Consider the following 27372-nt stretch of genomic DNA (forward strand, 5'->3'; position numbering starts at 1 on the left):
GCCAACAGCTCACACATCATTAAAGATGTTAGGTGGAGACCTTTGTAGAATGTCCTTTGGGCAGTAGAAGAAAACATGTTTTTACACAGTTCATCAGTTTCTCCTGTCCCTAAAATTAGCAGCTGTTCTTTGTGTCAGAGTCATTTATGCCTAAGGTTGTCTAGACTGGCCAAAGAAGAAAATCTATTCCACCTTGCATATACTCAATATTAATGTAATTGTTTTTAATTGCTAGCTGCAGTTTACTTCTGTAATGTACCACCCAAGCATAGTAGTGTTTACATTTTATTGAAACAACTGTTTCAATAACATGCTGGCTATAGTTGAATTGCTGAGCAGTGCTAAAGCCCTGGCATCAAAACTTGAAAAAACATATTCAGCCCTAACTCTGTAGATTTCTATAGTAAGGCTGCTGTTAAAGAATACAGAGCAAGAAAATCCACAACGTTTAAGAAAAGTCTTTAAAATCCTTTAGTTTTATTAAAAAAGTCCTCAATAAGTCTGTTAGAAAAAAAATAATAATTTGTAATGTAACCTCAGACTTCACCAATAGCAGTGTCCATAGATTGCTCAGATTGTAGAAATTTCTAACCAAGAATGGAGTTTATGAAGATGGAAGCTTGAGAGATGATGCTGGACACTTCAGTTACCACTTGGTGATGATGGCATTGGAGACACTGACAATCTCAGCTAAAACTCAGCTCAAGTAATTCACAGCTGTCCCAAGTGCATTAGCGTGAGGGAGTTCTGCAGGGATTGTGTAATAGTTCAGATCTGAACAGCACAGTGTCTTGCTGTTCACTCTGATAATGCTGTTTGTACTGTGGCAATGCAAAATACTGGATGTTCTCAAAACAACCTAGGAAGGCTCATCAGCCAGGTCACGTTGGTCGAAGTACCTAGAAATGAAGAGGAAAATGGTAAGAAACCTCCAGTGCAACATATTCCTTACTTCAAGTTGTCTGACCCATTGCTTTCCAGCTCATCTTTTAGTATTGCTGTCATAATTATGGCTTAATGGTTCAGGGGGCTCATCTGAGGAAAAAAATAAGCTTACTTTACTCTTAGGTGCATCTAAAATCCTTTTAGCTATGTATATTTGCTGCTTTGGCCCAGGGTACTTTTATTGACTTTCACTTTTAAAAGGATTTAGGTTAGTAAGGGTAGTACAAATAATCACAAATTTATGCTGGACATACATTACTTGTTTGGGTGTTTAAGTTGCATTACCTGCTAACTAAGCAGATTATCAAGTTCAGAGCTGATATTTGTTCTTCATTCTTGCTCTCCTGGAAAAGAGATAAGTGTTACAACAATTCTTTCGTTACCTGTGTCAAATAGAGAAGCTGTTACATGCCATATTATGTGTGTTTCTAGTATTCCCTTCATTCTCAAGCAAACTTAGGGCATTAAAAATTAATTATTAAGACTTCTGAAAAATTACCTTACCTGTTAAATTCACCGAGTTCTCTGCACAGTTATTTTAAGTCTTACCTCCAGTGCCCTGACTTGTGAACATCGTCTTGCCAGCTGTCGAATAAGGGAGTGAGCTTCAGGTAACAAAGGTTTTTCAAGGCATGCCAGCAGTGCATAGAGCCATCTACCCTGTGAGGGTTCAAATAACAAAGTTTTAATTCTGAGCATTTCCCTGGAGATTCAAACAATTCATGTTATATAGAGCAGGACTGAAATGTAGGTCTCAAAACTGCATTTAAGTGCTATATGCAGTAATTGAATTTTGAAAGCTACATTAGACACTATGTGGTAGAGAGTTCTGTGTCTCTAGAGAAGACTGTTGTGAGCACTACTGGGTTTTCTGGCATTTTTTGACTGCTGGCCAAGATAAAAATTATTACAGCTGATGCTATTGTAGTCTGAAGGAAGGAGTGTTTTAGTATAATCTAAACATTATTACTTGGCAATTAAGTTTTAATTTCACAATCTGTGAAAAAACGTTCTTGAAGACTGAATGTATGAACTCAGATCTTTGTGGTTAGATCTGCTTTAAGATTTGCACCACTGTGAATATATGTCCTTAGAATTTTACATCTCTGAATTCTACTGCATGCTTACAGACTTAATTTCTGGTACCAGTATAACTTCATAATTTAATCACAGTGTCTAGTGGCCTTCATTCTGGGACCTAACCTAAAGGTCAATGTGCACATTCTCTGCAACATACATACTGGTTAGAAAAGAAAATAGTCTTCTACAGGAAAGGACAGAACATGGAAGGTCTTTAAGTGACTGAAAAAACCCATTGAAACTATGCTAAGCATCATGTACTTTTTCATTACTCTCTTGCTTTGTGGTACTGAAGGAGACGCATCCACCAAGGTCTTCTCTAAATATGGTGCCATTACACAGCTGGTCAGTCTAGTTGTGGCCAAACTCCATGGCAATGTAGCCTGTCAATCAGGAGTTCTTACTACATTTGATTTGTCACCACATGAATGCAGCTAAGATTTCTGGTCTGTGCTGCATTTGGAAAGATTAGGTGCCTTTGCCAGCACACTGAAATGCGCCTCCAAAATAAATTGGAGGTGTTGGTAAATAATGTGGAGCCCCCTGACAGAACAAAAGCTGCTGTGATCTCTCTCCTAAACTCTGATACTCATCAAGCCTTAAGTTGCTTAAGTTAGTGGAGTGAGTGATACAAAGGGGAGGCAGTTTGGGCAGTACTTTTTATGTCTGTATCTGTTATGTGTGGAAGGGGTTTCACTTGGTCTATAAGCCTGAAGCGTTGGTTAGCTGAAGAAGAAATTGGTAACAACCGTGTTTACCCCTGAAAGGAATTTCACCAAGGTCGTTGGCGTGGAAACTGAGCAGAGGAGGAGGAGGAGAGGGAGATAAACAACCTGCAGCTGAAAGAAGTGTGCTTGGAAAAGTTTTGTAAATGTTGGTTGAAAACAGCGTGGGAGACTTTTTCTGCCAATGAATGTTGTGCTTATTTTTGGTGAGCAGTGAGCGGAGTGTAAGCTTTGCTAAGTGTATAAAAGCGTGCTGTGGTAAGAAACAGAAGCCTTCTGACGAGTCTGTGGTGTCACTTTGTGTCGTGACCGTCCCAACAGCGACATCTGGTGACGCTGAAGGCGACCTGCGGGCTGCAGGAGCGAGGCACAGCCGGGGGAACAGGAACACAGCAAAGAAGAGCAGCGGGAAAAGCTGCTTGGTCCGGACATGACTAATTTTGACACCTCGGGTACAGGTGAGCCGCTGGGGATATAATGGGAAATAATTTATCAAGTGAAGAAGAGATTGTTTTATCTACACGGAGAGCTTTGTTGAAAAGAAAAGGTATTGAGACTTCTGACTATGCCCTTTGTAGTGTGTTACTGTGGGCAAAGTCACAAGATTTTGAGACTAATGAAAGTACAGCCTTTAGGGTTAGAGCATGGAAGGAAGCTGGGGAGGGCTGGCTGCAGATCTGGCTACTACTTGGAGATTGCTTTATGAGACATTAAAAGAATGGAAAACAGAGCAGAAGAGGAAGCAGGAGAAGAATCAGAGCAAGAAACTGAAGTTAATGGGGAACAACAGAAAAGTGAGGTTCAGCTTGAGAATGGGTTTTTCCCTGAAGTAAAGCCTTCTGGAGCTACTTCTGCTGAGTTTTCTCCAGGGTCTACTGCTGCGGGAAACAAACAATGATGCCTCTTGGTATCTGTCTCTGAAAAACTATATTAAGCCCCCTGCGCACTCCTCCCCTGCAGAGCAGCTAGCTGAGTTAAGTACTAAGTCAAAATATGTTACTCCTGCACAGCAGTTAGCTGAAATGATTTTACAGGAGAAACAAACTGGAGAACAAGCTGAGCCGTCTGCCTCCCAACTCCCCCCTGAACTGCAAAACCAAATGAAATCATTAATGCTGTTTATCCTCCACTGCCTAGCAGTGATAGTGAAGATGATGAAATGCCAGTGACCAGAAAATCCGAACTGGTGTGTGGATCTGTTTATGGCAAACCCTGTAATAGGTCTAAGCCTGCTGCTCCTTGGACTTTACCTCCTTGCCAAGTGACCGTGACTCCTCAACAGCCTCTACAGCTTTGGGAGCATGTTAAAGCAGCTGAAGTGGGGGATTGAGATCTATTAGAAAAAATAGGTCCACCAAAAATGTTGGAAATGCAGAGTGCTGATATGAATGCTGCTTGTAATGAGCCTATGGCCTTTCCTGTTTTTAAAGCAGCTCCTAATTCAGGACAAAATGATAGCTATCATGTCTTTGCATGGAAGTTTGTGTAAGACCTCCAGGCAAAGGTAGCTAAATACGGTATTAATTCTTCAGAAGTAATGCAATTAGTTCATGTTATTAATGCTGATGTGCTTGCTCTGTATATTATGCATCTTGGTACAAATTTGTTTCAGCCAATACAATATGGTGTATTTCAAAATACCTGGAGACAATTAGCTGAAAAAACATCTTTGAGTAACATGCAATTATGTCAGCAGGATCCCCATCACGCCGTAGTTGATGCCTTGTTAGGCAATGGACCTTTCTCAAATCTGGACTTACAGGCAAGGGGGGACCCTCTAAGTTTGGCACAGGCTCAACAATTAGGTATGATTGCTTTAATTAAAACAATGGAAATGGCAGTTCCCAAACAGAGGTATGTTACTATACAACAAGGGATAAAGGAACCTTTTTGCAATTTGTGGAAAAGGTTGCTGCAGCTATTGAGAAACAAGTAGATGATGAAAATTTGAGACAAATTCAATGCAAACAACTGGCTAGAGATAATGTGAACGAGGACTCCCAAAAATTATTGAGTTTTTGCCAGGAGATCCCTCTTCAGCTGATATTATAACTGCTTGTTCAAAAGTTGCCACAGTTGAGCATAAAATGGCTGCTTTGGCACCAGTCCTAATACCTCCACAAAAATATTTTACTTGCAGAGAACAAGAGCATTTAAAGGCACAGTGCCTACAGAATGATGAATGGAAAGGAAAATCTAAGATAAATCCAGGCAATAAAGGGAATCGTAATCGTTGTGGTAAATTGGGACATTATGCTAAACAACGTAGATCAAAATATCATGCAAATGGACAGCAATTGCAGGGAAATGGGAGGAAGAATGCAGAGAGCTATGTGGGAACATAAATTCCCCAACAGCCACCAGCCCTCCCGGCACTGCAAAGCTATCCACTTGCAAACAATACTCAGGGGCCACAAGTGGCTCCACAGGGATTCATATACCCACGCTCAACAAAGTGACCATTTTGACAAGACAAATATGTAAAGTGCCTCTTGATGCTTGTGGTCCCATAGGACAGGGTTTGAGTGCCTTATTAGTGGGGAGATCTAGCAGTACTATTCAAGGTATTAATGTATATTTAGGTATTATTATTCTGATTGTTTGGGACAAATTCATGCTATGGTATCACTCAATGAACCTCCTATTATTATTAAAAAAGGAACTTGTATTGCTACACTTGTTCCTTTTGTGAGTGGTGTTCCAAATGCAGTGAAATGGAGTGATGGTACAGTAGGTTTTGGATCTACAGGAGTACCTTAGATATGTTGGACTCAAAAAGTGACAGATCAATGCCTGGAAAAACCATGCATTGTCACAGCTAAGGGATATCATCCAGAGACCATAACAATAACAGGTTTGATGGACATGGGAGCAGATGTAACTATAATTTCACAATCATTTGGCCTCAATCATGGCCCCTCACTCAAACAAGTTTTGGAGTCATTGGGTTGGGTGGTTCAACTGTAGGTAGTTCATCTGCTATTGTGATTAATGTAAAACATCCTGAAGGCCAACAAGCTAACATCAGGCCTTATGTCACCAATGCCCCATATAATTTATGGGGAAGAAATAGATTGTTTATCCCAATGGGGTGTCAAAATCACTACGGAGTTTTAATAGAGGCCACTGTGATGCAGGGTTTTAAATGTCCTGTTGTAACCTTGACATGGTTTACAGATAAATCTGTCTGGACTGATCAGTGGCCCCTCCCTGCTGAAAAGCTTACTGCCCTGCAAGAATTAGTAGCAGAACAAGCTGGATATATTGAAGAATCATTCAGCCCATGGAATACCCCTGTTTTTGTGATAAAAAAGAAATCAGGAAAATGGAGACTTTTGCAAGATTTACAGCAGATAAATGCTGTGATGGCCACAATGGGAGCTTTACAATCAGGCCTTCCAACACCCACAATGATTCCATAGGGATGGGAAATAATTATCATTGACTTAAAAGATTGCTTTTTTACCATTCCATTGGCTGAACAAGATAAGGAAAATTTTGCTTTTACTTTGGCCTCTTTAAATCATGCTGAACCTATCAAAAGATATCAATGGAAAGTTCTTCCTCAAGGAAAGCAAAATTCTCCAACTATTTGTCAATGGTTTGTGGCATAGGCCTTACGAAAGGTGTGAGGGCAATTTAGTAATTGTTACTGCTACCATTATATGGATGATATCTTGTTGGCATCTAAAAATAGACAACAATTATCAGCTCTTGAACAGTGTACTGTAACAAATCCGAAAACTTCTTGTTTAGTTATTGCCTCAGAGAAAGTACAGAAACAGATGCCTTGGAAATATTTGGGGTTGATAATAACCAATACTCAGATTGTGCCTCAACCTGTAAAATAAGACATTGAAGTTAAAACTGCTACTGATGTACAGAAATTGGTTGGTGCCATAGTTTGGATTAGTTCATACTTAGGGATGACTATAATCATCAGATGCAACCTTTGTTTGAATTATTGTCACTTCCTCTACTGATGAGAGACATTTGACTGCTGCAGCAAAAAAGCTCATAGAACAAGTTGAATTAGCTTTGATATGCAAATTTGTTAACAGGATAGATACTTCTGTTGGTGTGCAATTATTTATTTTAAAAGATCATGAAATACCATGTAGATTATTGTGTCAATGGACAAAGGTTGCAGATGTCATGAAATCTTAGGCCATGATCCTGTAACTATTGTGACACCAATGTACAACAATGGTATTTTGAATGGTGTTTTCAAAATAATCACGAATTGCAATCTGCTTTATCTTATTTTACCGGCCAAATAACATACCATTTACCTTCTCATCCTATTTTGGCTTTGACTAGGGATATTCCTTTCCAGGGGAAACAAATTTGTTCTCCTGTTCCAGTGGTTGGTATAACCGTTTTTACAGATGGATCAGGGAAAACTGGAAAAGCTGCTGTAGCCTGGAAAAAGGATGATCATTGGGAATATGAAGTGATGATTCAACAAGGGTCTCCTCAATTGGTTGAACTTTGTGCTATACTTTTGGCTTTTACTTTATTTTCTAATCCTGTAAATATACTTACTGATTCTGTTTATGTTGCTAATTTACTTAAAAATTTAGATCAAGCTGTATTGTATATAAAGGACAAACCATTATTTGTCACGCTGCTAAAATAACGGACTGCTATTTGTAATCAAAAACATTCTGATTATGTGTATTTGTAGTCATACATTGCTACCTGGATTTTTTTTGAAGGTAATGCTTATGGGGATTCCCTTGTGGCTGCTATGGCAGTCAAAACACTACTTAATACATTACAGCAAGCTGGTTTATCTCACCAATTTTTTCACCAAGGTGCTCAGGCATTACAGTAATGATTTAAGTTATGACTCAGTGAAGCAAAATCAATTACTTCTTCTTGTCCTGATTGTTATATGACCCATATTTTACAATATTATGGTGCCAACCCTAGAGGTTTACTCCCTTTGCAAGAATGGCAAACTGATGTTACAAAAATGCCTGAAATTGGTCATTTAAAGTATGTTCATGTTACAACTGATACGTTTTCTCACGCCATGGTTGCATCAGCATTTGCAGGTGAAACAGCTTGGGATGTTATTTGTTATTTTTGCCATGCCTTTTATATTTTCGGTGTTCCATTGTATATAAAGACAAACAATGGCCCAGCACATGTTTCACAAAAACTACAAACATTTTTCTGTGCTTGGGGTGTTGATCATTCTACTGGTATTCCCCATACTCCAACAGGTCAAGCAATTATTGAATGCATTCATGGTGTTTTGAAGTGCCACGTTCAAAAACAAAAAGGCAGAATGCAAAGGGAGCCACCTCAAGTGAGGTTAGATAAAGCTCTTTATTGTAAAACTTTTTGCATCCTTTACCTGACTCACAACTGTCTCCTATATTTTATCGTTTTTCTTCTTTGAATTCTAAACAGCCAAATTTTCACAAAAATATTAAGGTATGGGTTAAGTATTTAATTACTGGAATGTAGACTGGCCCAGTGGAATTAATAACATGGGGAAGGGGATATATACCTGTGTTTTGACAGAGAATGGCCCTCTTTGGGTTTCTGCTCATTGTGTAAATCCTTACCTGGAGTACACAGGAAGGAACAGGATGGTCCCACAACTAAAGCAGAATGTGTGGGTGATACTGGCCATGAGGTGGACTGAAGCATGGACCCTCAAAGAACATGTTGTGAAGATAATAATTCAGGACAAAGCAAATGGGGATATTGACTCACACTGAAAACCCAAATTCAAATTGGTGGGTGTTACCTTTACTTTAGTTCTTTGCACTTCTCTACAGAGAGATTGGCAGCACTAAGTAATGTGTCTTCCCTTTACATAGCACTTACTGTCCCAAAATAGAGGAGCTTAATGTACCTAGGGGAGAGGTGTTGCCTTTGTATAAGGGTGTTGAATTAGTTGCTGAAACTCCACAATTTAAAGAAGTAGGTTAGCTGCCCACTATGATAGCAGCAGTCAGTTGTAAAGTTAAGTGGATGCTACTTAGTTCCAATTGGTGACTGGACAGATGACTTGGTCTCTTAGCCACAAAAGTATAACTCTGTGCAGAGAAAAAATTATTTAACTAAAACTCAAGGTACTATTCTACTATAAATGTGTCATTAAGGGACTGCAGGGTCTGTAACAGCATCTGAAAATCTATTTTCTATGTGCCTTGTTGGTGTATCTTTTTTACTGTTGGCACGTGGTTATGGATGTCAGGATTTTGAGGGCACGTTTTGTATGGGCTTGTCAGATCACACTGGGTCAGTTCAGGGGAGCATTCTGGATTTGAAGGAAGGAGTTGGTCAGTTGCAGGTAGGGATGATTGAATGGTTTCTTTGCAAGTTGGGGTATTTTTGAACAGCTTGGGGTATTGGAAGCTGAACTGTTAATTTTGCTGGTGGTTGTAATAATTTTGTGTCTCCCCTGTCTGCTTGGACATTTGCAAAGGGCCCTGCAAAAGTCTTTAGCAGTGTTTGTGATTCAAATACAAAAAGGGGGAATTGTGGAAGGGGCTTCAGCTGGTCTGTAAGCCTGAAGTGTAGGTTAGCTGAAGAAGACACTGGTAACAGCTGTGTTTACCCCAGAAGGAATTTACCAACATCACTGGCATGGAAACTGAGCAGAGAAGAAGGAGAGGGAGATAAACAACCTGCAGCTGGAAGAAGTGTGCTTGGAAAAGTTTTGTGAATGTTGGTTGAAAACAGCGTGGGAGACTTTTTCTGCCAATGAACGTTGTGCTTATTTTTGGTGAGCAGTGAGTGGAGTGTAAGCTTTGCTAAGTGTATAAAAGACAGTGTGCTGTGGTAAGAAACAGAAACCTTCTGAAGAGTCTGCGGTGTCACTTTGTGTGTCCTGACCATCCCAACAGCGACAGTAACATTTTATAATTTTAACCTTCCAAAACTAACTGTGAACACCCATTTAGTATCTTATCAAGAAAGTTTTGAAAGTAACAATATGATACAACCATCTGGAGAACTCTTTAGAAAATTAAAATAATGCAATAGAAAACTGCAAACAATTTGTTTAATGCATTCATGTGCAAGTAGTTAGAATAAATTAAAAATTACCAGTTCTGGAGTAAATTTTTTCTCTCCAAACCAGCTTATCAGGTATTCTAAGACACTGGTTACTGTTGCCTTCAAAAGATGAACAGAAAAGAGACAATATAGTATCTGCAATGTTGTGGTTTTTTTGCTCTTCTATCTGAAGGATTTTATTACATAGAAAGTATTTCTACTCCACAGTATTTCAGATTGAAGTTACATGTAAGGGTAAAGTAAGTGTTAAAGTACCACCTTTTGGAAAGAAGTTTGTATGAAATGAAGTAATTTTCTGTGTTAACTAAAAGTTATGGATAAGTAGCTATAGATTAGGAAAAAGGCATCACACTGGTTGGTTGGTTATGTATAATGGTGGCAAGTGGGAAATGTAGTAAAGAAAAGATGTGATTCTTCTAGCCTTGCAATGTGCATAAAAGTTTACAATCAAATCGAAGGACTGCACTTAAAACAGTAAATGAGAAATTTAAAAACATTGTAAAGCACCTATTGGGGTATTCAGCAAAAATTCAAACATTATATGCTATAGAGAAACTACAAGATACTTTCAGAACTAGTCATGAAAAATCTTTGCTTGTAAAGTCATTTGTAGCTGAATGTGAGATAACAAATACACATTTTCTTTCTGAGTGTACAATGAATAGAATTAGTAATAAACAACTGCCTGCTCCAGGCAAAGAAAAAAAGATAAGCCTTCTGCAACAGACATGAGAAATAATGGTTTAGGCAATGTCACTACATGATTCTAAGATGTAGGCTTACCTGACTCATCCTGCTCACAATACTCAGCAAAGGGGGAAAGCCCACCTGGAAAAAACATGCAAGTTGGAAAATGCAAACATTATCACAAACATTTTTGTTCTAATTTAGAATGTACTAAAATTTTAATTTTATGTTCAGACACTTGTAGTGATTTGAAAGTCTGTTCTGAGCTTTGAAATTTATTTAAAAAGTATCTTCAAGAAAGTCAAAGGTCCAGTGAAGTACCACAGCGCCTTGGTTCTACTGTTACTTGTTAAAGTTTTGTTTTTTTCAAAATGATGCAGTAAAGAACATGTTTGTAGGGTATCACATATGAGGAGGGTAACTACAGATCACTATGCAACAAAACTACAAACCAGACTATGAAGAAAGCTTCTACTATGTTCAGTGAGAACAAAGTAAGGACTTTAGCTGATAAAAGATGAAGGAATTCTTCAAATTTTGACTGAAGACACAGACTTATTTTCTGCTTCACTTAATCTCCGTGTAAAAAGAATGTACACTGGCACATTCTGGGCTCACCAGAGCCTACTTTCTACTTGGCACAAAGTGGTAATTAACAGTAGGATTGTTTCTGGGGGCTGCTAGTCTAGAAAACAGCTTCTGAAAATGAAATAGAAGTCCTATACTCACCTTCATATAATCAATTCCTAAATTTTCATTATCAGATAGTGCATCTATTTCGGAGTATACTCTTTCACCGAGGCAGAACTTCTTCCAGCCCTCTTCATCCTCTGATTTTGGCTGAAATAAATAAAAATAAATGAAAACTATGTGCTACTGTTATCTTGAAGACACTGGAGAGAAGACTTGATAATACTCATAAATTGTTGAACACAACTATAAAGCAAGATTAACTGTGAATTCAATAACTGGGAAAATAAACCACAGAGTTCATGAATCCTACTCACCATAGTAACATTGCTGTCCAACTGTTGTGACCGCCAGTGATTCCTGTGCTTGTTCAGGCTCTGGATAATTAAAACAAAGTCAAATCCTGGTTTAACTCTGCAGTTGTTTTATCCTAGCCACAAGGGCTCTTCATTATTCTTAAAATGTATGAAAAGAATATTTTATGACTTTATAAAAAGTTAGATAAATAGGCAGCACAACTGGCTAAATATTTTCCATGCCTCTTAGCAGAAATGTAATTAAGATGCTCATGCTGGGATTTTGGAAGTTATGTTAAAGCTGAAGGCATTTTGAAGTCTATCACATAAGGTTAAGCTGAAGTAGCAAGCTCTAATAGTCTTCTAGACTTTTCTTGTTAGAACAATCTTAAGAAAAACCTCACTTTGATTTAGCACACATAAAGCTGATATCCTCTTTCCAGCAGTGGTCTGTATCTGTATCAGAGGTCTACAGAATTGTCTGAAAGAAGGCAAGTGTGGTTTCTTTGCACATTTCTTCTACCTGGCAGGAAGCATGTGTAAAAGAAATCAGCCTCTTTTAACAGTTATTGTAGAGAGCTGTAAATGTTCTGTAGCAGAAGAAACTTGTCTCCTACTCCAAATGTAACTGTATAAAAGACCACTAAAAATGCTGTAAGTAACAGCAGCTGATGCAGTGGTTGAACAGGTGAATTCTGATGCTTTTCTGGTTTAAAATACTTTTTTGGATAGTCTCATATTTCAGTGTTAATTCTGGCACAGGTAAGAAGACAACTGATTTGAGCATAAAAGAAATACCTATATAGTGAATAAGCCTTTAGACGCCAGTCTCCTTAGTTCTGCTAAAACCTTAGATTATGCCTAATATACAGGATGCAATATGATCCCTCGCAGAAACAGGGGTGGCTCAGTTACTGTTTACAATGTAGATGCAGTGGTACAGATCTCCTCCTTCACTAAATTTTCCTCCCTGAAAAAAACATGGTACAGGAGCTGATGAGGAGCTCAGTGCTAGAGAAGCTCCTGGCTGGTGACACCTCAGTACCTGAGGTACATTTACAGTGCAGCATCAATGCACTGTAAACATGCCCTCTGCAGCACTGGAGTCACAAATGACCTCCACCTACATCTTTATTATATTTTCCATTTCACCCTGTTTGAACTGTGATAATAGCAGAATCGTAGAAAGATTTGTGAACTTCTGATAATAGCAGAATCATAGAAAGATTTGGGTTGGAAGAGACTTTCACAGGCCATCTAGTCCAACCCCTCTTCCATGGGCAGGGACATCTTCAACTAGATCAGGCTCAGAGCCCCATCCCACCTGACCTTTAGTGTTTTGAGGGATAGGGCATCCACTCCTCTCTGGGCAACCTGTGCCAGTATTTCACCACCCTCATTGTAAAAACAATTCTTCCTTACATCTAATCTAAATTGACCCTCCTTCAATCTAAAACTTTAGTAAAGCTTAGCTGAACTTAGAACCTTTACCCTCTGAAACTGCTTCATTTTCTGTTCTTGTTGTGTTATTTCAAGCAGGTTGCAAATGTATCAGGAAAGATTAAAATCTGTCCTAACTCTACAACCCATAATGGGCTGCCACCTCTGTCAACAGGTTCCTAAATGGACTGTATGAATGGACTTTATAAATGTCTTGATGGGTTGGAATCCACTTGGTTCTTAGTTACTGTTGAATTCTGCAGAAAATTTCCTGCAAGCAGTGTGTTTTAATATAACTGCATAACATCATAGGGGTTTTTGTCCTTCCTCAACTATGCCATATAATTTAATCTAAATACAGACATATTTTTGTTGAAGGAGAACTTCTTAAACGTGACTCTCAAGAGTTTCATCAAGCGGTTTAAAAGCCACACAGTATACTCTCTATTAGACTTCAAAGACTTGAAACACTTGCATATAAACATCTATCCTGCTACAAAATCATAACATTTCTATACTAGATATAAAATTATCCCCTGCAAGGCACAGGCATGTCCTATCTAGACCATGCAAGACCTCTCACAGACTATCTTGTACCTGACGAACCGCTGAGAAATTGGCCACTTGCTGCTGCTGCCACTTGAGTGTTGGAGAGTATCCCTCAGGAGCAGGCTGACATCCAGAAATCTGAGAAAACACTGGCAATAATTACAATGTAAAGAGAGCCTTATAAGAGGAATCTTTAAGGGCTTTAAGAGAATCAGTAAATATTTACTGTTGGGTAAACAGTATCTTCTAAATCTTCATCTAAGAAAGGTAATTGCATGACCCCATCCAAGGCTGAGTTAAGATTTTGGCTGAGACAAAACATCTTTTGTTTGACTCTTCTCCTATGTATATCAGAAGGAAAACTAAGTGTTCAAAATGCATTGTCAAAGAATTACTTAAGGTCTTCCTTTCAGCAATTGTTCTGCTTTAATCTCCCTGCTCATAAAAAGCAGGATGCTGTTTCCTTATCTGAGACAGATACCATCAATCTTAGTCATTCCACCTGTCAAAATAGTGACTTGGGAAAGATAGAAGACCATAAAGCCATCTAGGAAATTAAGTCTGATGGTTAAGTAGATATAGCCTCTTAAAAGATTAGCATGAAAGAGTTACTAAACAAAAGCTTCCTACAAGTCTTTAAGAATGTCACTACACACAGATGAGACAGATGAAGAGAATGGCTACAGAAGTTACAAGGTCATGTCAGCATTAGAAATTTCTTTGAGAAAATCTAGTAGTGAAATCTCAGATTACACCGTTGTCACTGGAAAAAGGCAAACTATTTGAAAGCAGATTAAAAACCAAGCTGATGGGGCAATGCAACAACAGAAAAATCTGCTTCAACAGTAAAGAAAACTTCCAATAAAATATTCCTTTCAAAAGGAAAGAAGTGGTGCTAGAATTTCATCTAACTTTAATAAAGCTTAGCTGCAATTACTACCCTTATGCTAGATACAGACTTAAACCCAAAGACAGGTATGGATATATTTTTCTTCTAAAATTTATGCATGTTTTATGATTAAATAATTGTAAAATTCAATGCAATATTTGATTTCCTCAGATAGCAAAATAGTCTGCTGCGTATCAAATAGTATGGGGATTATCAGTTTAATCAGTTAGAAAGACTGCTGTTACCCAGCAATTGAGCAGGGGTTTCTTCAAACACAGACATTTAATTCTGTAATCTACCAGTGCTATTTAACTACGTCACTGACTTCCCCAAAATTAATACAATCATTATAGTAACATCTTTCCCTTTTTTTCCTCCCCACTCAAAACATGTAAAATCTCTCAAACTTACTGAAATGTTTACTGTTGGCTTCTTTTTTAATTTTCTGGGATCTATTTGTGCCACCACCACATCAGGACATCGAGCTGCTTCAATTCTACAAAACAGAATCAAGAAGGCTGCGGTTTTTTCTTTCCTGCAACATATATATATGTGTGTGTGTATATATATATGTTTTATATATATATATATGTATGTATGTATGTATATACATACTGGGTGTAACACATACACACATACTGTGTATATATATACATATATGTTTTATATGTATATATATATATATACATATATGTTTTATATGTATATATATAATAGATATCGGATGTCTTTGAAATACTCATAAAATCATGGAGGGACCAGTCAAGATCATTGAGCCCAGCTCCGTGCACAGGACAGCCCAGAAATCACACCCTGGGCCCGAGGGCGCTGTCCAAATGTTTCTCGGGCTCTGTCAGGCCTGTTTCTGTGACCACTGCCCTGGGGAGCCTGTTCCAGTGCTCATGCACCCTCTGGGTGAAGAACCTTTTCCTGATATCCTGCCCTGACACGGCTTCATGTCGTTTGCTTGAGTCCTGTCGCCAGCCAGGAGCGGGAAGATATCGGGACCTGCCCCTCCTGCAGGTGTGTAAAACACCGACTATCCCTGCGAAGGGCAGCGCCGCACGGCCGCCCCGGAGCCCCCCACACCAAGCCCGGCCCGGGCGCCGCTCTCTCAGGGGAAGCGACGGGTCCGACCCCGGCTCGTCCGCCCCGCTACTCACTGGACACGCTTCAGATACTCCTGGGGCGTCCTGGGAGGCACGGTGGGATCGAAATCCTCGGCCAGGTCACAGTCGCCCACGGGCAGCAGCCGCGGCATCAACTCCTCCAGGCCCGACTCCATGGCCGCAGCGCCCGGCCGCAGAGCCCGCGCGGCTGCGGCTGCTCTCGCGAGAGCGGCGGGGCGGGGCCGGCAGTGGGCGGGGCGGGGCCGGCAGGGGGCGGGGCCGGCAGTGGGCGGGGCGGGGGCGGCAGTGGGCGGGGCCGGGCCGGCAGTGGGCGGGGCGGCGATGTCTCCCCGGAGCCCTCAGAGGCGCTGGGTATTGCGCTTTGCTTGCCGCCGTCCGCTCCGAGCTGCCCTGGAAACCACCGCAGGGGAATGAAGGAAATACGGCCAAAGAGCAGTGGCAGAAAGGGGTTTGCCGATTCATTACTGTGGTAAATGTAATGGATAAATTTGTGTATCAAAGATTTGGTCTATTAAAAAGCCACTCCAAGGCATCTCCGAGATTCCAAGACTTGTGGTGCAAGCTGCGAAACCACAACATTTGCAACAGAAATGCCATAGCCGGACGAGATGGCCCATTCGTCAATGATGGGCCTCCGCTTCACAGCTGCTCGACATCTAATATCAATCTTGACAGGGGATCCGGAGGAGATCCGGGAAGACTATCAATGTCTTTTCGTTCCCTTTCAAGACCTCGCTTGGAAATAAAGAGATACATGAATATTTGGACTTACAATGGACTTAGCCTCAGGAAAAATAAACTGTATAAAAAAACCCTACACCGGACCTAGAGTGTGTGGCTGAGGTTGGATGGTACCTTTGTTACTGTCACTCTGCCCACCCAGCAGTCTATCGATGTTGTCCAATTTTATTTAGGCTTTTAATTGTGTTTTGTTTTTTTTTTTTTTATTTGCTAAATAAATTCTGTTATTTTGAATTGGCTTCTTATCATTTATAACAATTACCCATCAAAGCAAGCCTATTTTTATGGTGAATAGGTGTAACCCTTTAATAACATCTTTCATAAGGCCCTGTGGCATTATTCTAATACATTATAGTTTTTGTCAAAAATTCTTTAAAGCTCACCCATTCGTACTCTCTTATTTTACCTGTGAACGCCCAGTATTCACAATATTTGTCCCTTCCTCAAAATGCTTTGAGATCTGTGATTAAATCAGTTACATACAAGTTAATGGTTATAAATTTACAGAGTTCCCATTCTGGAAGCGGCAATCCCTGAGTTCTTGCTGTATGAGTTTTCTGAAGACTATAATGTGGGAGCACCCACATGCCAGAAAGAAAGGCAGCATTTGCACCAAGGGGCATTTTTTTCCCCAGGTAAGATAAAAAAAAAAAAAAAAAAGCAGAAGGATGATGCTGTAATCATTTACATTGTGTATTACGAAATTGCTGTTACAAAATGTAACTATCAGTTCTGCATGCAAAGTCTATTTAGGTCTAATATTTCAGAGTAGTTTTAGATACTTCTGATATAAGTAAAAAAAAAAAAAAAAAGTTTGGTTTTTTTTTTAATCCCCTGCAAACCTGTATTCCAGTAGTTCTAAATAAACATCTACCTTAACTCCTCCCCTCCAATGGCTTTTGTTTGTTTTAAGGTGTTTGCAAAAGCACTTACGTGTACCAGGGAGTTTTATTACTGAAACCCGGATCTAATGTCCTAGTTGAGTATGTGACAATTACAGTCACCACTAGAAATAAAACCTGCTTAATTAAGCCTACAGTGATAATTTTGGAAAGGCTGACTGATGATCAAGACAAAAACTTTGGTGAGTCCAGCTATGTAAAGTTCATTTCTAATACTTTAGTAATATTCAGAACTTATTTTTCCTATTTGTTGTAAAGTCCAGAACTATGAACAGAAAGAGAATCCACAGATACAAATACACTTTAAATGTACTTTCTATTTTTAGATTACTTTTTCTGGAACTTTTGATTGATACTTTTTAAACAAAGCAACGTATTTTTAATTATGACAGATAGTCTCCCACAGGTAATAAAATAGTTCCTAATATGTCTTACTAACAATGCTGATGCAATGGCTAGCAAATATGACTCAGTGGAGAAAGAGGAAACTGAAACTGGAAATGTATATACTTCTTCTCAATGTATATATTTCTCTCTCCTGCTTAGGAATCTGCATTAAGGGATATGCCCTGTTAGCAAAAAAAAAAAAAAAAAAAAAAAAAAAAACCACCAAAAAAAACCACCTTATAAATTCTGCATTATGAAAAATTAAAAAGCTTTCAATCTACATTCTAGCCATAAAGATGGGGAGCTAACAAAATATTTTCTTAGCATGAGTTAATGAGTTCATATCTATTTTCTACTTTTTTTTCTTTCTCCTTGATTTTCTCTGTGGTTTGCACCATCATAACAGCTGCAAGGCTTTTCTTTAAGTTTAGAGCACTGGATTGAGTTATTATGTAATGAAATTTAATTGTGCTGAAGATAAATAAAAACACTGAATGGCTTTTATTTGTAGCGAACTTTCAGAGTAGTATACTTTCCTGTTTTCCCTTCTTGCCCTTGGAGTGTCTTTAAATGTCAGCTGCCTCTTTTATTTATAGAGTTCATCCTGCAGTTTAGACTTTGGGACTTGCCTCTTTTTTAGGTAATTTTCTGAAAATGCTTCACAAGGTATTTGAATTCACAAATTCAAATTTGTAAATTTGAAATTACAACACTAGGTCACTTTCTGTGCATCTGTTTGAAGTGTGCAGTGTTGTGGGGTTTGGGGGCTAGTCTTTTTTTTTCTTTTTTTCCTTTGAGTTCAGGGTGAGGATGTTACATGTCATTGGCTCTCATAAATGGCAGTGAGATTTGTGGATGAGGAAATTTAAAATCCCTCCTGTAAATTCTGCTGTTGTTTACCTGTTCGTGTTTTAGGACTGAAGAGGACTGGAAAACCACAGATAGTAATGGAGATAGCAAAGAAATTCTACCATAGTCACATTTGACATATAAGAGACGAGGATAAGGTTGGTTTAGTAATTTCTATTTGCTTGATGGTCACAGAATGTTTTCTGAGTTGCAGTGAAGGAGGGAGGATATGGTAGTCAGTCAGCACAATGTTTTTTGGTCCTCTCCTGTGCCTGGATTAGTTGCACTAAGAGATCTCAGGAAAGACAGAGGTTATTGTTCTGGCCATTCATGACAAGCTTGTTAAAATCAATTCCTGAAACTGAAAAGTCACTATAACTTGGGTTTGGGGACAAAAAACTGACCACACTAACAAAAACCTGGACAAACACATTTAGTAATAGCTATATAATAATTACCGTAGATAGTAAACAAACGTATTAAATATTTATAAATACGAGCTAAAGGACTGTTTCAGGCTAAACCCGCCAGGAATATAATTTCAATTTTTTTTTTTTTTTTTTTTTTTTTTTTTTTTTTTTTTTTTTTTTTTTTTTTTTTTTTCCCCAGGCACTCAGAAGAAACATGTAAACAATCTTCCAGATTAAGAAGTTGCCCTAAGTACACGTGGCGGAAGGTGGGAAGAAGCAGGGCGAGCTCCAGGACTCTCGGAAGCCCGGCACTTTCGGCCCCGGGAAATCCCGCACCGGACAGAGCAGCCCCGGGACCCGCGGACAGAAGACAAAACTGTCCCCGGTGGCCGGGATGCCTTTTTTCCTGAATGGATTTGGCATCGAGATGCAGACCACCGACCTTCAGAAGAAAGCCGAGCAGGGCAAGGAACACACACGAGCAGGAGCCGTGAAGGCGGCGAAGCGCCAGAGCCGCGGGATGGCTGAGGCCGGGAAGGGCCGGGAAAGCCGGGAAGGGCCGGGAAAGCCGGGAAGAAGGCCGGGAAGGCCCAGGAAGGCCGGGAAAGCCGGGAAGAAGGCCGGGAAGGCCCAGGAAGGCCGGGAAAGCCGGGAAGAAGGCCGGGAAGGGCCGCGGGCTGTCCCAGAGGCGGGGAGCGGCGGAGCTCAGCCCGCCCCCGCTCTCTGCCCCTTGACGTGGCGCGGACTCTCCCGTCAGCCATGTTGGTGCGTCGGCACCGCCGGGGCGGCTGCGAGCGGGCGGGCGGCCACAGCGAGCGCGGCGGGAGCGGCGGCGGCGGCCGGGACGCGGGTGAGCGGGCAGGGCAGCGCTGAGGGGACAGCGCTGAGGGGACAGCGCTGAGGGGGCAGCGCTGAGGGGGCAGCACAGGCAGCACGAAGCGGCGGAGCTGCCGTGCCGCGGGGAGGAGAGGCGGCAGCCCCGGCTCCGCACGGCTGCCGGGCCTGGAGCGAACGTGTGGGAGCTCCCCGCGTTCCCTTCGTGGCAGCGGGGGATCTCCGGGTGCCCGAAACTGCTGTTTCGGCGGCCTAAGGGTCTGGGGATACCGCTGGCCGCTGGTCAGCACTGCCCGCGGCCTCCCCGCACGAACGCCCTTCCATTGCGGCGGGGAGCGCCTGCTGGCCCAGGGCCGGTCCCCGCAGCCCTCAGCCCGGCCGGGGACGGTCCCCGCAGCCCTCGGCCCGGCCGGGGACGGTCCCCTCAGCCCGGCCGGGGATGGACCCAGGCAGCCCTCGGCCCGGCCGGGGACGGTCCCCGCAGCCCTCAGCCCGGCCGGGGACGGTCCCCTCAGCCCGGCCGGGGATGGACCCAGGCAGCCCTCGGCCCGGCCGGGGACGGTCCCCGCAGCCCTCAGCCCGGCCGGGGACGGTCCCCTCAGCCCGGCCGGGGATGGACCCAGGCAGCCCTCGGCCCGGCCGGGGACGGTCCCCGCAGCCCTCGGCCCGGCCGGGGATGGTTCCAGGCGGCCCTCAGCCCGGCCGGGGATGGATGGTCCCAGGCAGCCCTCGGCCCGGCCGGGGATGGTCCCCGCAGCCCTCGGCCCGGCCGGGGATGGATGGTCCCCGCAGCCCTCAGCCCGGCCGGGGCTGCCAGCACTCGGGTAGGGCCGGCGGGGCTCGGCCTTTCCGCAGCCGGGGGTAAAGGGCGGCGCTCTCTGGCAGCGTTGTGGTGCCCCTGTCCCGGAGCTCTTGTACCTCCGCCGCGGGGCTGCTGACGGGGGTGCCTTGCCGTGTAGGTGAAATGCAGGTCCTGCTGCGTTTGATTATGGGTAGTTTTTAAAATTTAGGTGGGCTATCACATGCCGTGGTTGTTTAGAAAAGAAGTTTTCAGTGAGAGGTCTGGGAGAGCGCGTTTGGAGGATGACTGAGTTGAGTGGTGAAAATGTTAGCGACTTGCTTTAGTTAACTATTTAAAACATTCTACTCGTGTGTTTTAGTTCCTTCTTGGAACTGAAATGTATTTTTATCTGCTATGTGATTTGGGCATAAAAAATTAATTAAGGGCTTATTATTAATCTCTTTTACCAGGTTGTTAGGGCCTAATGAGCTGAGAGAATAGGTGTGTTGTAAGAAAAGTGGGCAGTGAACTGTACTCATTTAGTGGTAGTTAAACACAAGGTGCTGTGAGGGGCTTCGATCTATCTGTGGGGGAATTCTTAAAATGCTGTAGAGAAAAATGCTTTGATTTTGTCTGTATATGCGTGCAAGGATTAGGGGATATTATTTCAGCGATAGTCTGTGTTGGGATGTGGTGTGTAAACGTTTAAAGGTGCTGATAGTCAACCAGTGACTCTCAATGCAATTGAAGTGTGTCTTCTTTTGTGAGACACAGTTGAGATTGTCATGGTGCAGAGTTGTGAGGTGCATTCAGCCTTAGCAGTGGGAGGGAGGAAGCAAACCAGAAAGGATTTCTTGTTTTCCTGGATATCCTAATCTGCAGCAGAGGTAAAACAGTGACACCCTGAAGTGGGAACTGTTTCTGTTTAGCTGTTCCGAAAAATCCCTTCTCTGAGGTTTTCTGAGGTGGGCAGAAAGTGGGTGAGGTTCTGTGTATTTTGTGGCTTTCAGGTGTCTGAAATATGGTGTGTGGCCTGTAGGCCAGGAGGGTTTGCTGTTCTTGTATAGTGCAAAACATCTCTACACCTATCTCAGAAAATGTGTCTACATAGTTGTAACAACAGTACTGAGTGCAGCTTAACTTGTCAGACCAAAGTTCTGCATTTGATGAGTGATTAAATAGGTAAGCTTTATTTGGTCTTGAAAAGAATAGGAAGAAAGGTAGAGGACAACTTGACTGTTAGCCACTTTTGCCTTCTCAATAGGAAATCCATACTTAATAGAAAGTAACAGTGAATCCAACAAATCGTTTATGTAGCTGTGTGCACGTGATTAGTCACTGCATACTGATGTTTGTACATTGCCCTTTAAGGAGCAATAACCGACTTGTAAAAGTAATATCCATGTACAGCCATTTCAAACAGAGCTACAGTAAAATGTGGGGAAAATGCTTTGAAGTCCAGGACAGAAAGTGTGACACGTTGCAGTGTTTGGAGCTGGATTTGATGTCTGTAGCTGCTGCCAGTAAATCACTGAAATAGCCTTAAGTTGCTATTTTCTGTCTTCTGAGGAAATAGTTTTTTAAATGGAAAGATTATTCAGTTTGTGGTTATAGTGCAGATAGTTGCACTGTGCAGATTCTTGCATTAATATCCCGTTTTTCAGAGATAACATTCTTTCAACTTTTTTACAAAACATGGATGGATTTTGATTTACTAGGAGAAAAATTTCTTAAATTCTGTATCCTCTTCAGATGCCAGGCTGTTCTTTCTGCTCTTATCTGAGTTAATTTCTGTCTGTGATTTCTCTGTAGTAATTACAACTTCCAGATATTCTCTCTTTTGCTCAGTTTTGTCCCCTACCCAATGGCTTTGCAGAAATTCAAGTAAAAGCAGTGGTGGAAATGCTCTTGTGCACAAAGTCCCTCATGCTCCCTGTGTTGTAATGGCCACGATGTGTTTAGGTAGGAGCAGATTTGCTCCTAATATCAGTAAGATGTGCCCATTAAAATATTGGCAGTTGATTATTTCCGTATGGATATTAACTGTGAAATGTGGCACTCCCTTTTGCTTTATGTATTTGGTTAATCTGTTTTCTTAAAAGTTACTATTAGAATAAAAAACATTAAGTTAGGCTATAATTCAAAATAACTTGGAGAGTTTTTAGCTGTCATAGAAACTAAGGGTGCCATTTATAATTTTAATAGATAGAAGTCGGTTTTGATAAATTGGGAGTTTCTTTGAGTCTCCTGCACTGTATGTAAGATCAGAACTAAGAATGTCAGTATGCTTGTGAGAATTCCTGATTAAAATTCCAATTCAGAAGGGCTCCAGCGTTTCTAATAGCTGTTCATTAACTTTGTACAGTATAAATTGAGACCTGGGAGTATTTCTGCTTCCTCTCAGGTGGTACATGTAGGCTTTTACAGTAAATCCTTAATTATTAGGCAGTGTGAGTTTAGATATCCTAGTTCCTGGAAAAACCTGTACTATATGTATTATAGAAGGTACTGTGTAGCTTGCAGCAGATAGGAGCAGTGTGTCTATAGCTGAGGAGTTTGGGATTGGATGGAAGGAGTGCTCCTTGCTGACTTTACCAGATGTTCACAGGTACCTGTTGAGGTTTTCTGATGTGTCTGTGCTCCCCAGTCCTCCAACTTCTGAGTAATCATAGCAGAATATTTTGAAAACCTTAAGTTGATGGCCAAAATGGTAAATTTGAATTCAAAGAATTGTTGAAAAATGCTGCTTGGTACATAATGTATGGAAATATGGCACTTGTGTTTCTTACCAAGTTAATTCCTAGCGTTGCGGTAGGAATGTACTCCTGTGGAATGTCATGTTGTTATTCCTTTAGAAACTTAAAGGAATTTGCATGTAGGCTGCATCATGAGATGCCAAAAAAATAATATGGTTAGAAACTTTTAAAAGATTTTATACAGCAGTGTTTTGTTTCCCCTTAGAATTCTGCACGTTGCTTTTAGGATTTGAGAAGCTCTACTGAGTGTTTTATTGTCTGTCACTCAGTCACAGTATTTCAGTGTGTGACTGTCATTATGTGCATTCAGCATTAAGTAGTTCAAAGTCTTTGCGTGTCAACATTCTGCTCACGGTTATCTTTTTGTTTTATTGTTGAAGAGAGAAGTTGACCATGACAACCTTCCTGGAATTCATCCAGCAGAATGAGGACAGAGATGGAGTTAGATTCAGCTGGAATGTTTGGCCTTCAAGTCGTCTTGAAGCTACGAGGATGGTGGTCCCAGTGGCTGCCCTCTTCACGCCTCTGAAGGAGCGGCCGGACTTGCCTCCTATTCAGTATGAGCCAGTGCTGTGCAGTAGGACCACGTGTCGAGCTGTGCTCAATCCCTTATGGTAAACTCAATGCAGATTTTTGTTCCAGTGCTTTGCCTTGCAATCTTGGGAACAGTGCTGGCTGACTGTGTGAGAGAGATCTGGTGTATGGAAGTTCAAGTACTCCTCATGCCATTGTACAGCACAGACTTTGGGGTCATAAAAGGTTCTGCACATAGATTTCCATGTATAACATATTTACTGAAAACACAGCTTTCATTTGATGAGTTGTTTCATTGTATTTAGTATTGATCAGGTGTGGTTTTTTTCCTGCAACTATACATCTTAGTATATACTCTTGCATTTTGCCTCTAGACTTGGGTAAAAAGTTATAATATTGTATCTTTTGAACTTCTGGACCCTGATATAGTTTAATTTCCAAGTGAAATAAATTATGTTTATTACTTTAGTTACTTTAATGAACTGGACCAAAGCAGGCTATCTGTTTTAGTTTACCAAAGCAGAAGATGGTAAATAGATAGATAACATCAGAAGTAGGCATGAAAGAGGCTAGAAAGCAGTTTAAGCTTAAGGGTGATATTGGCACCAGCTCAAATGGTTGTGGACTAGTCATGGGTGAGTTTGGGTTGGAAGGAGAGAAAGAGTTTCATATGTCATTCCTGTCATAGAAGTATGGAAAAGAAGCAGGATGATTTCTAGGCTGGAGTTGGATAGGCATGGGAAGGGTCCTGATCGATAGAGATTAGACATGATGTCAGACAACCTGTAGAACAAATTTAATGTTATGAATGACTTGTTCTTGCTTGGGAGAAAAGACAGCCTCAAAGCAGACATAAAATTGTGTTTCAGTATTAAGCAGCCACAGTGGCTGGTTATATGGGGAGTCAGATTTAGTTGAAGTTAACTTTTTCAGAAGCATTATCTTTTATTGAGGACTGGAAGAAAAACAATGAAAAGACAAAGTTGTAAAGGGTCAGACAGATGCTGACATTACAGTGAACTGTGTACATTTTCCCTGTGTTGTATGTGCAAGTAAAGACTGGATTTTTTTTCCCCTGAAAGGGTGATTAGAGATGAAATCTGAGGAGACTTTGGAAGCCCATGTGGCACTTTGGGCTACGTAATCTGCAGCCCCTATAAGTGGTAAAGATAACTAGATAGCAACAGATCTGTGTTTTGTTTACAGCATGCTGGGACTTACCTGAAGATTTAATGATATTTTAAAAAGATTTGTGCTCTTGCAGACAGGAGAAGATGTAATAGCAGGAAGTGTACATTGAGAACTGTTAAGGTGACTTTCCCTTAAGATGTGATTAGGACTTTAAGACATCTCATGACATGAAGATAGAATTTGTATTTTTTTAACTGTCTGAATAATAATAAAAATGTAGACAAAAGAAGGTAGACTCATCATTTGAAAGCAGTGTTGTTTTTGTTATAGAGATAGCTGCCATGTTGGAACCTGGTTTTTAGGGCATAATGTGTATTCAGGCTGGTCCCACACTGACTGCTAATAGAGGCAGAAAAAGATGAAAAATTCAAAGGTAGGGAGAGTTAAAAAGATTTGCTAAAACCATGGAGAAAGGCTCTAATATAGATGCTGAGTCTGTATTTTTAAATGTCTTGTTTGCATCTTTTTCCTGAAGACCATTCTTTCTCCTTAAACACAATAATTTACCTGATACATCTGTGTAAGGCTCCACTTATTTTCAGTTTGTAGTGTGGGTATTTAGGAGAAAGTATATTAGAAAGAAGCTTTTTTAAAGTGTTTTTAAAAGTTTTAAAGACATGTATTCTAGGAACAGTGGAGGAAAATGAATTGTTCATGCTATATAAACTTTTCCTTTTGTATTTTTATAGCCAAGTGGATTATCGAGCAAAACTCTGGGCTTGCAACTTTTGTTACCAGAGAAACCAGGTAAGAAAATGAAACATTCAGCATATGGAAAATATTTTCGACAAGGTGAAATGAAAGCCTTGATTTTTCAAGTTATAGTTGCAAACTGAAATTGACAGCAAGGGCAGGAGTGTACAATTGTATCTTCAGACATTGCATTGAGATTTTTTTCATAACAGCAGTAGTGAATATCTGTTGAAAAAAGTCTGTTTTTTGTTTCCTTTGTAGAAATTGCAATCTTTTATTTATATTTAATTTCTGTATTTTTATTTGCAGTTTCCTCCTACTTATGCTGGCATATCAGAAATGAATCAGCCAGCTGAACTTTTGCCTCAGTTCTCCAGCATTGAATATGTAGTACAGGTAAAATCATTAAATAAAATATCGAACATCTATTGCCTTGCAATATACAAAAATAATAAATTCCAGTTTTACTTCTGTACTGTATTTTAGTGACTCTGAGCATTTATGTGCTTATTAGTAGATTGAACATTGATACCATCAGTTGGAAAAGGAGAGCATTTTGTAAGGGTATTAGGATGGCTAATAAGACTGGTTTTTAAAAAAAAAAAGTTCTCCTCTAAAGGTGATACTTTTATTAGGTCTGTTTCTTTATAATGAGTTTAGTTTGTGTTTGTGTCAGGAGGCTGCTTGCCTCTGCTTGCTGAAATAATTTCAGTTCAGATTTGACTGTTCGTTCACCTCTCAATAAGCATTTGAATTTAAGTTTTTATTTGAATGATGAGTAGTTAGTTCTGGTGCTGTCTGGTTTAGAGACAACAGCTAATGCATATTCAATTCAAGTGTTTGAATTATAATACTCATCTTTTTCAGGATAGAGGTTGCTTGAATAGAATTAAAAAGTGGACCTAAACCTCTAAATTGCGAACATTTGCAATTGCAAATTTTTAACCTTCAAATTAGTTTTTGAGGCTTAAAGTTTTTAAGACCTCATTGAGAGAAATCATAATCTGAAGTCTTACAAATTTTAATGAAAGGAAGAGTGAATACTGAACAGAATCTGTACTTCTTGCCAACTCTTGTATTGCAAAGTAAATGGAATGTTTGCTTGCAGTACAGCAAAATTAGTTTAGAGATAATAAAAAGTACTGATCATCTCTAGAGTAAAATTAGGAGGTGAAATGCTGTGGACTGTCATCAGTCTAGAATATTTTCTAATTGTGAATAGCTTTATCACTGGAGCAATAAGAGCTCATTGTATATTAAAAGATGTGTATAATTGGCTCATGCTTCAAAATCACCTGATACCCTGAAAGGGTTTTTTTCTTTTCTTCTGTGGTAAGCATTTCCTTTTTGTACAGAGTTCACTTTGGCTGGGGTTTTGTTCTGGATCCTGATTATTAATTGAGAGAGAGTTAAATTAGATGGAACATGGACATTACTGGTATGATTAAAATTAAGTAAGATGTATCTTACATGTTCATTTTCGATCCTTTAGATATTTGCAAGACTTGTTTTTCATGCGATTCTAATTTTGTTCCTCAAAGCGTGGTCCTCAGATGCCGCTGATATTTCTTTATGTTGTGGATACCTGCATGGAGGATGAAGACTTGCAAGCTCTGAAGGAATCCATGCAAATGTCCCTTAGTCTCCTGCCACCAACAGCATTAGTGGGTCTCATCACCTTTGGCCGAATGGTGCAAGTTCACGAGCTTGGCTGTGAAGGGATTTCCAAAAGTTACGTCTTCAGAGGAACAAAGGACCTCTCTGCAAAACAGCTTCAGGTAATGAACAGAAGCAAACAAAAAGGCATCGTTAAAGTGCTAAT

At 40.5% G+C, this 27372-nt stretch overlaps 2 protein-coding genes across 5 annotated transcripts in view; one reads left to right on the forward strand and one right to left on the reverse strand.

The window, feature by feature from the left end:
- Positions 1-457: 457 nt before the first annotated feature.
- GEMIN2 (gem nuclear organelle associated protein 2) lies at positions 458-15691 on the reverse strand. 4 transcript variants are annotated; one of them, XM_066322066.1, is made up of 10 exons: positions 15506-15691; positions 14754-14838; positions 13502-13591; positions 11486-11545; positions 11208-11318; positions 10575-10619; positions 9822-9890; positions 1495-1605; positions 1231-1289; positions 458-899 (listed from the first exon to the last, which is right to left on the reverse strand). In XM_066322066.1, exons 1-10 carry the CDS (start codon positions 15625-15627, stop codon positions 860-862), a joined length of 792 nt encoding a protein of 263 aa, XP_066178163.1. In that variant the 5' UTR covers positions 15628-15691; the 3' UTR covers positions 458-859. The 4 variants fall into 4 exon arrangements, with proteins under 4 accessions (XP_066178163.1, XP_066178166.1, XP_066178164.1 ...); XM_066322069.1 differs by lacking the exon at positions 13502-13591; XM_066322067.1 differs by lacking the exon at positions 9822-9890.
- A 3820-nt stretch (positions 15692-19511) lies between these two features.
- The window catches only part of SEC23A (SEC23 homolog A, COPII coat complex component), a 28718-nt gene continuing 20857 nt past the window's right edge, over positions 19512-27372 (forward strand). Inside the window, exons 1-5 of the mRNA XM_066322076.1 lie at positions 19512-19611; positions 23513-23746; positions 25547-25604; positions 25860-25946; positions 27092-27328. Of these exons, the coding sequence (XP_066178173.1) occupies positions 23526-23746; positions 25547-25604; positions 25860-25946; positions 27092-27328 (603 nt within the window). The 5' untranslated portion in view covers positions 19512-19611; positions 23513-23525. The remainder of the gene's footprint in view (positions 19612-23512; positions 23747-25546; positions 25605-25859; positions 25947-27091; positions 27329-27372) is intronic.

The sequence above is a fragment of the Sylvia atricapilla genome, chromosome 6, assembly GCF_009819655.1.
Source record: "Sylvia atricapilla isolate bSylAtr1 chromosome 6, bSylAtr1.pri, whole genome shotgun sequence".
In the NCBI taxonomy this organism is placed as follows: Eukaryota; Metazoa; Chordata; class Aves; order Passeriformes; family Sylviidae; genus Sylvia; species Sylvia atricapilla.